Source organism: Metopolophium dirhodum, chromosome 2, assembly GCF_019925205.1.
Source record: "Metopolophium dirhodum isolate CAU chromosome 2, ASM1992520v1, whole genome shotgun sequence".
In the NCBI taxonomy this organism is placed as follows: domain Eukaryota; kingdom Metazoa; phylum Arthropoda; class Insecta; order Hemiptera; family Aphididae; genus Metopolophium; species Metopolophium dirhodum.
This window is the reverse complement of record NC_083561.1, coordinates 20051779-20064229: the sequence shown is the minus strand read 5'-3', so window position 1 is coordinate 20064229 and position 12451 is coordinate 20051779. Positions and strand designations below refer to the sequence as shown.

Sequence of the window (12451 nt, the reverse complement as noted above, 5' to 3'; positions counted from 1 at the left end):
ATTAAATAAATTATGACCCTGGTGGTCAAGTTATTTTATCTCAACAATCTATAACTCTAGGCACGTGTTCAATTATGTAATAATAAATTCCTACAACTTTTTTTATTTCTAATTTTCACAATGAAATTGATCGCAAACCTATACCTATATTTTGAGTAACAATAAAATAAAGTAATTACTGATTAATCATACGTAATATATTTTTAATTAAAAATCCTATTCATTATTGTACCTATATATGTCTATGCGTATGATGGATGCACGCTATATAGTTATACAACAATCGAATTTACTCGATTGAAATTAAAAATATATTTATTGATAAGTTCTATAATACTGGATCCAATACTAAAATCGATGTTAATAAGATGCATCATCGACTTTTCCGAAAAACTTTTCTGTCTTCTAAGTCACTATAGGTATAGAAAGTTATAATTTTGTATTCATAGTTCATAACATATACGATTTGTCTTGCAACACACCGAGTGAGTACATTACAACTGAATAGGTACATCGTCATAATTTTGTTATGTTTTTTTTTCTCACATGACGATTTACTTTTATGGTCACATTCTATTGTCATGCATCATGTGAAATGTTGAAAAATATCAAACTATGAGATGTTAAACTATTAAATGCCGACCGTATGAAGATTTCTAGTAAGCAAAACTAATGGTTCATTCGGAGGTCATTAGCTTTATAAAATAAATACGTTGCTCGGATGACAGGAAATCGAAAAGAGATCTCTGTAAATTGCCTACTAATTTGGAGGGATAGAAACCAATTATTTTTTACATAATATGTACAATTAAGTACATACATTTAATATTTTAATATGCTTGAATATCACAACGCTTAACCTATTAATAACAAATTTAAATAAAATTGTTGTTCAAAAGAAAACTTTACTTATAGTTATTTTAAAATAACATTATTTATCAATGACAATTTCAAACTGTTTAGACTGGACATAAGCCATGCACTACCTAACCAATCAACAATAGTGAATGTGTTACTTGATTTAAAACATCATTCAAACTGTTATTTTTGTTTTTATTGATTGAATAATACATAATATTATTTGTGTACAATTTAATTAACACACAATGAGTATATTTTGAGTTGAATTACATTCAAGTTAAATAAAGTTTAATCAAATGACAAATTCACATCTCCGATCATTTTATCTGAAGGAAGTGATACTGACATATACTATTGTGTAAAAAAAAACCAAAAACTTAAATTAATAAATTTATTTTTAACTTTACTGAGCTCTAAAATTATTCATTGGCTTTCCCAAGCTTACAATTAATATTGAACTCTGATGGAACTCTTTATAAAATAATTATCTAAGAATATCGTTTCAATTTGGTGTGTTAAAATGTAATTTGTGCAATTTGAAAAAAAAAATTAAATGGAAAAAATACCTACTACCTATATGTACCTACGTAATGACTAAGACTTAAACTGCTTTACGTTTCCAACTTTTTTTAGGAGTGTTAAAATAGCATAAACTTGAATTAAAAAAGTTCTAAAGACAGTATTTTGCAATTTGTGGGAATTTTTTATGTTGTAGGTACTTACAACATTTTGAAAAATTTTATATATGTTATGAATTTATTTTAATGTTTATGGTGATTTGACAAAATAAACGTATTTGTCCTGTTAAATATTTTTGAATACCGATCGATATAAAAGTGATGAAACATCCGCGATTAAAATGTATTGTGTATACTCAAGTGGACAATTTATTGCTGCGGGAACATTAAAAAAAAAAATTAGCTTAGAATTTTATTTCACATCCTAAGTACTAGTAGCATTTACTCGAATGATTGAAAATTTAATAACTATTTTATAGTGCATAATAGCGTAAAAATAAAAAGTTAACTTTAAATATTATGTTAAATAAAAGTTTTATTATTTTTATTTTTACGATATATACATAAATTTAAAGCGTTTTCAGTGCGACAAAGCTCGATACCTATAATAGATATTATGACGATAATGATTTATAACGTCAAGTGCACGCTGCAGGGGTGATCTTGCGCGCGTTTTCACTCACTTGGAACACGCAGTAGAACAGGTACGTCAGGCGGGTAATTTGCGACGAACTTCGTACCGCAGCAGCGGAAGACTTCACACCACGGGCCTGAGACAACAACATAATTATGGTCCCCAACACCGCGATGATTATTGCGATCCCATTGGAAACAAATCGTGTAAAGTGCGGAGCATTAGTATACCACTGTACAGCGTACACCACGTTCGCAGTTATAATAATATATTATGTCACTCGGTGGCGGAAACGGCGAAAATATTAGGTATTATTAGTCTATATACTATTATATTATTATTACCATCGATAATAACACCTAATAATATTATTATAAAAACTAAAAGTAAAATATAATGACGACGCGTTATGATTACAGTCGGTCGCGTGCGACTTGCTGGCCGGCGGACGGTAAAGTAAAAAATGACAAATTCGCGATCGGAGACTTGAACGCCCGACACTAGTCTGGCGGCGGCGGCGACGTGTGCGGGTGACGTCGTCGTCGCGCGTACCAATATTATACTATACGGTTGTCGCGTGACGAATGAAAGCCGCAAACTCGCTGCGGCGGACCGCCACACGCGGAACCGGTCCCCGCAGACTCGATCGTCCATTCCCTCTACACGTCCTGTTGTAGCTACCGCCGCCGCCGCCGCCGCGACAGTGGAAATCGAAAGCGGAACTTCCGATCGCATCGCTATAATATAACAATAATAATATTATCATAACCAGGACCGTGGTACTTATCCTGCAGCACAACGTGTCGTCCGCGCTATCGTTGACGATTTATCGTATTCACAACAAAATGACCTAATACATCAGCTACGGTAGGTATTTGAGTAGGTACCAACTTTAGGTACCATGCAGCTTTAGTTATCTAAGTTATCTACAACCTAAAGTTATGTGAAGTACATGCCTATAAAATACATTCAAACGCATTGCCTCGTATAATATTATAAAATATGTCAGAACGTCACAGGTTAAATGTTAAGTATAAATTACATACCTACGAAATTTATATTATTTTCCAGTCACTGTAACGAATGCAGAAAGGCGTTTCTGAATGTGCATTGGAAAACCTATGCGTATATAACATTATTATAGTTACGCTTTTTCGTCATTACAGTGACGATGTGGTAACGATAAATAGTTTAATAATTTTATGTCAGCAGCAGACCCAGGTTATATCAGCTAAGTAGGTACCTAGTTATTAATGTATAATTCTGGTATTTCACATATTTTGTGCGTATCGGATTAGCCCCGCGCCCCCGCGATCGTTTCATCACTCGTGTCCGGGTCACGTGCTGGGGAATGGGGATATACGCCTAACCTAACATTTAGTAAGAAAATATTAGGTACTCTATATAATAGATTCATTATCAGGTACGCCAGATGTTCTCGATATTATTGAGGTCGAGACCCGCTAAAATGTCACCAAGTTTTTTGGCGACCCTAAAAAAATTGTTGACGCCCCCCCCCCCCCACCCAGTTTGAAAATCACTGATATTGTATACCCCACTGTGAAACGCTTCAAAAATGAATTCATTGCCTTATAATAATAATTACGAGTGGATTTTATTTGCATCAAGATTTTGATCAATATATACAATAGAATAAATTAGTTTGAGAATTACCATTTAAACTGTGTAACGGAGAATTGAATTACAATTGACTCGTTAATCGTTATGCACTTATGCGTTAAGTTATGTAAATCGTACAATATTTAACAAAGTCTATAAATAACTTGTTATATGATAAGAAATTACACTAAAATGTATCTCATTAAATTTTCGATGACCTGCTGCAGTGCTGTCTTGGAAATTTCAAATTTGGGATATCCGTTGATTATAATTGTGGTGTAACCAACTATGTCGTCGGTGGTCACTGATCGCTATATAACCAATATTATACCGTCATCATCGAACACGGGCGCCGCCGTTTCCTTATCGAGGTCATACGGACCGCGGTATTTACCATTTTACCACACTCCGTAGAAAACAAACAGTGGTTTCCTTTTACGCGAAATATTGTCCGCGGAAGTACCAAGAGAGATTATCTAACACAACGCGATTATCCGGTCGTCGTTAAATTGTTCCCCATAAATAACGCCGATGAAATAAACGATTTTAAAAAGTAATTTTTCTTACGGACGCAATAAATACGAACAGTTTGAGCAGATAGCAGTCACGATAAATGATAATATTATTATATTATATTATATTGACCGTTTCTAATGTGATAATTTGGATCGTTTCTACTCGACTGGCAAAACTCATTATTTAGGTATATACAAAATAATAATAATTACAACCATATTATAAATATCAGAATCACGTCTATAATAGAGTATAATATAGACACTCTTAAGAGCGTAATTATTATATGCGTTTACCCCCGCATAATTATTATGTCTAATTTTTTACTCACTAAATTTTGAATGTATTTCAACAATATAATTATAATTTTAGAAACATAATAATATATACCTGATAATAGTTAAATATTATTATATAATATGCGTAACACTCTTAACCATAATTTTAAGTGCATAGTGAGATGTGATATCTTATAAAATTAGAAACGCATAATATTGAGAGTGAATATACAATTTATATGCCGTTCTACAATAATATTTATAAGCCGTTCATACACCTATTATACTTTATTCATAACCTACCAATAAGTTTTAAACAATCGAAAATGCCATGTACCAACAAACTTACAACTAACTTAAAATAAATGTTGTTTTACAATATTATTTAGTTATATTTACCTTTAAAATTATTATATTATATGGTCGTGTGTGTCAAATTTCATTATTGAACAATCACATTTTATCTGTACATGTTTCTGACAAAAATTACTCTTAAATCAGTTTAGTTGTTAGGTGCCCACATATTTAGTAACCAAATAAAAAAAGAAACCATAATCAAATTAAAAAATAACACGGATCAAATCTATTGTTTCAAACAATATAATACAAGCGAGCATTGATAATGGTTCTACATTTGACAACCTATAAACTATCATAAGGAGTACATTATGATATTTATATGTTAAGAAATGTATTGCATATGTGTGCCTACCTATTAAGTATTAGTTACACTAAAAATACGTTCGTATCCAACGGACATTTCTTAATAGCTTAATATATTTAGAGTTCTGCTGTACTTACCTAGTACCCAGTGCTCTAATTGGGAAAAATTAAGTAGAGGAGCTCCATCCAACGATTTAAAAACTGCGTTCCATAGTCGCAATTACTCAACACAAACCCGTGGGGGGCTTTACCCCCACATCCCTGTGCTCCTACCTTGCCTACATTTTGAATAACACTTTTCAACAACACATTTTGAATTTCAAATTAGTATAATATATTTTAAAATATATATTTTGTTATAGTAGAAAAAAAAATTAATAATAATCTACCTATGTATTTTTATTTTTTGATTCAAAAGAGACCACATATTTTAATAAGTATAAAAAAATTCAAAAATTCAAAAACACCGATAAATTATGTTTCATTCGGAACATGATTTAATATAGTACTATCACACACTAGTATCTGTGCCTTAGATAATTTATTTACTTGTATATTATGATCTATGATCTATGAACTACTGACTAAAAAATAATTAAAAGTAGTAAAACTAGTAAAACAGTAAAACTCGTTATATAATTGACATCAATTGAATTTCACATTTTAATAAAAATTATTTCAGACATTAGTTTGTACCGTCCCCCGTCCAAGTAAAAAAAAATAGTAAAAATGACGAAAAAACCACTAAAAACGTGATTTTAATTTCTAACTCTTTGTTTATCATCATAGAAACGAATAAGTGGGTAAGTGGATGTCACCCTGCTGCACAGTAGGTTACAAGTGAGTCAATGTGTAATGGATTGTATTAAACTTGAATTCAATGATATAATATCATTGTATAAGAAAAACGATTCTGAGCGGAGACGGTTTGTCAGTCTGGATACTTTATATTGTTTTTATTTATTATAGCCTATAAGTTGTATTAATTATATTATAATATTATTATTTTTATTCGTTTCTATGGTGAGAAACAAAGCGTTAGAAGTTAAAATCCTCTTTTTAGTTGTTTTTCGTAATTTTTCGGCGGTTTTTCCCGTAAAATTAAATAACTATTGAGAAAATTTAAAAATTACTTTTTTTTAAGTATAACCTTGATCCAATTTGCTAAAAGATAAGATACTATATGTTGAAATCGAAGCATTCCTTCTGGTAGAAATTTCGCATATGGGATAAAAAGTAAAAAAACCACTAGTTTCCTCGCTCCACTCAGAATCTAATAATAATATTATAATATTAATTCAACTTACAGGCTTTAATAAATAATAACAATATACAATATCCAGACTGACAAACCGTCTCCGCTCAGAATCGTTTTTCTAATACAATAATATTATTTCATTGAATTCAAGTTTAATACAATTCATTATAAATTGCCCACCATTGTAACCTACTTTACAGCAAAGCAACATCCACTTACTCGCTTTTTTAAACTTTATTTGCTAATATTTTTAAAATGTATGAAATGTTCTATATCATAATAATTAATAAGTAGCTTAAATAAATTACATGAAAAAAAAATCTTTAAAATATAACAACAAAGTACAAAAACATGTTTTATACCTATATATCAGATTTTAATATGGGTGTTTTCGATATGTAGGAAGTAGCCTTAACTGAAAAACTCATGGGTAAGTTATTGATGATTAAGAGGAAATGTCGACTATCTTGTATTAGTAGGTATGAAAATAATTATAATAAATTATATACGTAAGTACAATTGTTATTGTTTAACCTTTATTTTAGCTGAGTTTTATTTACAGTTAATATTTAGGTACTATCCAATGTTTCAAATTATCGGAATTAATTTCATATCATCAAGGAAAAGCAGTATATATTTGTTTTAATTTGGAATGCACTTTTTTTACCCAATGTTGTCCCAAGCAGAGGTACCTACTTAGATTATAAACATAAATATACCTTTTCGTCCAAACTATTGTCCTTGTGCAGGGATTACACAATTGGAACGCACCTAACATGCGTTGTTTATAATATGCATTGTTGCAACTCGTTACCTACTCATTTCAGTTACATGTATAATAGGTAAGTACCTACTACCTATTATTATATTATTTTATATACGGACATCAAATTGTATCAATGTCAATGTTAAATTATCACTTCGTGTCAAAAAGTGGGATCCGTTCCGTAAACATGTAGGATGATAATCCGGAGGCGGATTCGCAAAGTAGGATGCAAAATAATAAATGCTCTTAATTCATGTCGACCTTGTATCTTGAAAAAAAACAGATTTAAATTGTGTTTCTCGTAAGCGAGGAGACAATATTTTTTTGATGCAACGTTATTATTATCCTAAAAAGACCCGTGTTAAAGACGATCCCATTGAACATGACGTATCATACAAGAACAAACAGAATAGTAATAACGAGCTTGAGAATGGTGTTCGTGGGATAGTAAATAACTGTATGGTAAGTAATATATTAAGTATACTATGTGCTACCTAATAATGAGAAAATCCTTGAAATATTCTCATTCAGAAACTTTATTGAATCAAAATGCTCACAAAATAAATTTTTCGAAGACATAACACAAGATTCCCAATTGGGAACGTTTCAAGGATTTTTTAAGAAAAAAAAAACTATGACCAACGCAATCGTAAGCTTGATAATTATAAAAATTATTTACTATTCATAAGTATTTCCATTAACACTTGTACATCGATGTACGTGCGTAAATGTGCAATGTACTTTGAGTACCTATAGGAATATACTACAATATCTGTATAATATCAAATAACGATGAATCTATAAAAAATATAATCTGTTAACTGCTTTAAGTTGAAAACATGAAGCTAATGTCACAAATAAAGTATTTCTGATTTATATTATAAATAACAGCTGATTGGCCGATTACATTTACGCTGTTAAGAACTTTAGAAATGTAGCAATAGATCATGATAAATAATCAATATAATGTTTCGGTGAAAGTGAACCTTCAGGCCTGCGTGATTTTAATGTTTATAGGGCTCATACGTACGTTATTTGTATATTGTTTCAGTTAGTAGATCGTGGTGGACACCATAGTTCCAAGGACTTTTGTTTGTACGACGGACTAACAAGCATCATTAGATCCAAAGCCAACGCAATATATTATAAATATACTATTTATGTTCTACGAAATGTGTAATATCAAACATCTGAACTAACTAGCAAAAATCTAATGGAGCAAAGGCGCAAAAAAATTTATACAAATCAAGAAACAATAGACATTTAGCACAAGAATTTAATTCTTTGTTAAAAAATCTTAGTTTATTAACATTCTGAGAATATTTCAGTAGTGAATAATAGTTCATACGCAAACAATAAACCGATTGTTTTAAATTATTATAACCTATATAATAATAATAATATAGTCGTCCGAGTATAATTTGGTCGGCAATAAACCGGCTTCATTATTTTAAAAATCAGAAGCATGAATTACTTTTAGTCAACATTTTAATTAAGTACCTAGTTTAATAATATTGATACATAATATATCTCTTTTTCATTGTTAACTTATTTTGAAATTCTCGCCAATGCCTAAAGCTAACGTCGTAAATTAATTAATGTTCAGAACTTCAAGTGTACCCGATGGACATAAGTATACCTATACGACTATACTAAAGGGTTAAGTAATTTTCTTTGTAAGTAAATAATTGGAAATATATCCCATTGCTGAAATGTCTTAGACAATTTTGAAGTAGACATTTTGTTTATGAAAATTGATAGGAAATATACAAAAATTTATTCAAAGAAAATATTATGCAAAGTTTGATAATTTCTCAAAATATACTATAATAATTTATTATAAAATATTAAAACATACTGAGAATTATTGAGAAATTAGTGATGTTTTCTAAATTGCATACAAAATTAATCAATATTCGTTGTACTTATCTATTATTATCGTCTTTAAAATGTAGTATAGCTTCTCTCGTGTACAATATTGACTATAGTACTTATAAGTGTTAACTAATAAAAAATATCAAGTCAGCAGATTAAATCTCAGATGGTCAATATTTATCTCAATGTCCAATTAAATTATAAGCCATACTAAATTTTTCTTTAAGTATAAAGTTGCTTGAAGTAGTGTAGTATAATAGTGTATATTATTATAAATACCTACATGGCTATAATGCTATATGATATATTCACTAAATTCACATATTATATACTCATTATGTTGGCAGATATACAACAAGGCGTCAAGGCCTAACATAGTTTAACTTATAAAAACACAATATTTTATTTGTATCCACGTGTGTGCGATGTACTAACTAGAAATAAATATAATATGCATCATCATGCATGTAAGATGTAACACATTTAATTGTCAATAAAATTATCTTCCCATAATTGCATAATAGGTATACATTTTATTATTAATAACATGTATAATAATAAGTAGGTAATAAAATCCAGCTAAATGTATATACGTAACAGTAGTAGAACGTGTTCTTCTTTCCGCCACCTATATGTAGGTGACAAATATCAATTTCAATAACGGCTATAAATATTACGTACTTCATAAATTAGACTAGGTATAGTACATAAGACAAAATACTGGTTTTTATTATATCATAAAAAATATACAGTGCCAAAAAAATTTTTTTTATTTACTTAATTTTATGTATATACTTACGAAAAAAAATTAAAATACCATTCTAAAAATATACTTATTACAGAATACTATAACTTTTAATATAATATATGTGTACCTATAAGATATAAATACTATACTCTATAGTCTATACTAATATAATATATTAAAGTTTATAACATATACTCTAAAGTCTATACTAACTATATAATATGCAAGCTATGTCAATTTTTTTTAGATTTTAGAGATTAAGAAGACAAAAAAAATTAAAAACTTTGAATTAAGTTGTAAGTTATTTCTTTACAACTGCGCCCAGGGTGGCTTAAACTGAATGAATTGTAAACATTTAAGTACAGTATAGAGTATAGACGTAGGTATAGCACATATAATTAAGAATTCCTTCAAATAAACTTAAAATATGAATCGCAAATAGAAAAATACGAATAATCATTATGATATTGCCAGTACCTGTGAGTAATAATAATGATTTCCTCTAGTGTAAATTAAATCAATAAATTATTTAAAAAAAATGTATTGATCATATTTTACATGCACGTCTAAAAATAACTATCCAAATGTTAATAAAAAAAAAAACCAATCAAAAGTTAATTTAATTTATTCTACAACCTTAATTACTTTACATTTTTTAACATTAATTTAACTTTCGCCCTTTTTCAATTTTAAAACGTTAATGAAAAATAGATTAATTCTACCCAATAAGAATTAAATACAAATATTGACTTACGATTACGACGGCGTACAATCCGAAACCCATTTTGACGTCGACTGTTGTATTTCCGATGGTAATTGACAGTGAAAACGATAATATTATAATATTATATAGTAGTTATACAACGACTAAGGCGACGACGATAATACTACACGCCACTGGTTATAGCGGTGGCACAAACATCAACACCACGCTATATTGGCACAATATTGCGATTATTACGACAAAAACGACAGCACATGGGCGACATGAGAGTACGCGACGCGACCGGCCTGGACGGTATGATGTCCAGGTGTGTGACGGTGTGTGCCATTTCGGACCAGCCGCTGTGGTCGTCGCGTGCCCACTCGAGGTATCTGCCCACGCAGGGGCACGCCCGGTTCGCGAATGTCCAGCACTCGCGGTAAACCGATGTAATAAATAGGAATAAAAATCGTTTTTGTTTTTTTTTTGTTATTGTCTGGAAGCTGTTTTATTGTTGTATAACACCCCGATAATGCCGTCGCCGCCGTCGTTCCCGATTTATTGTCTTGACCCTTATAATTCGCGTATACCTACCTATAATAATAATAATAATATTATATTATGTCTAGTCGATAATATACCAGTTAAATGTACATAATGGTTATAAACTTATAAAATATAAACGTATAATGTCGTGTATAAACATAATATTACAGTAACAGTTCCGATGGAGAGATAAAGTGTGAGAGAGAAAGAGAGAGCGAGCAAGTGAGCGAGAGAGACTAAAGAGACATGAACGCCAACGCCGACGACAGCGGTCCGCGCGCGACTTGACCCGGGGCAACACGTTTATATTTCGTATATTATACACACGACGACGGCCGACGGGAATTTGATGAAACGGATACAAGCTGCAGGAACGACTGCACGAGGAAACAGCGAACACAACGATGACGTAACGACCACGTTACATATTATTATTGCCACCACCGCCACTGACCATTCGACAAGACTTATACACAGTTATCGTTTTATTTGATTTATATGGCGGGGGTAGGTGAAGTGGTGGAGAGGAGAGAGTGTGAGAAAGTGGCATGAGAGGAGTGGGTACCTATATAGGTATTTCTATTACTTAAAACTGTGCAGTTTTTGTCTGGGGACTTACACAACGTACGTTATACCGGGACAACCGTCAACCATAAATTAATACATAAATAGGTATAAAAATTCTCGACCGGGAGGGGGTGGGGTAGGATCGGCTTAACATTACGAGACCGTCCAAGACTTTATTCTATACCTAGTATAAAAAGAAAACAATATACCACAGATATACCTATATCCTTGGTCCCATAAGCCTCGACCCGAGTAATCCTTATAGACGGTGAATATTTTTATTTTCCTCCTTAATATATACGCGGACCAGGCGACAATATTATTTTGACATTACGCCTATATAATATTGGTATATAAAGGGTGATCAAAAAGTTTGAAAACGGCCATTAGACTAACGCAAACAGTAATTAAAGCGTTTCCAAATGTTTTGAGCACCTTGTAATCATGTTAACGAATAAGTTCAGTGTTCGTGTTACACGTTTACGTACAACCCACATAGTGACAAGCACTATTATTATTAATAATATCAGTTACAACTTACCACTTAAATGCGTATAACATAATACAATATGCACGAGCTAAGTTCTAATTATTATATTATTTTACTATGAGATAAATAAGTGACATTCAAATCAATATCCCTTTCCTGATCGTATACGATAATATGAAAACCTGCATGGCGCACACATATAATAGTCTACATCCCTTAGCATATTAATATTGAGACACTGATGGTTCATCATCATTGTCACTCATTCAAAAAGCAGCAGCACTAAATCAGTTGTATTTTATAGGTATCAAGCTCATAACGAAAACAGCTATGAAATAGGTATGAATAGCATATTATGTCATGGTACATTTACCACAAACATTAATCGTTTTAGTCAAAACATTAAAG

The 12451-nt window shown here is 31.0% G+C and overlaps 1 protein-coding gene across 2 annotated transcripts in view; it reads right to left on the bottom strand.

The window, feature by feature from the left end:
- Positions 1-11322, bottom strand: part of LOC132938224 (uncharacterized) — a 36182-nt gene extending 24860 nt beyond the window's left edge. The window contains exon 1 of one of the 2 annotated variants that reach the window (XM_061004927.1): positions 10492-11322. In XM_061004927.1, the coding sequence (XP_060860910.1) occupies positions 10492-10521 (30 nt within the window). In that variant the 5' untranslated portion in view covers positions 10522-11322. Of the gene's footprint in view, positions 1-2062; positions 2607-10491 lie in introns of those variants that run through there. The other variant, XM_061004926.1, reaches the window with a different exon arrangement.
- Positions 11323-12451: the final 1129 nt, after the last annotated feature.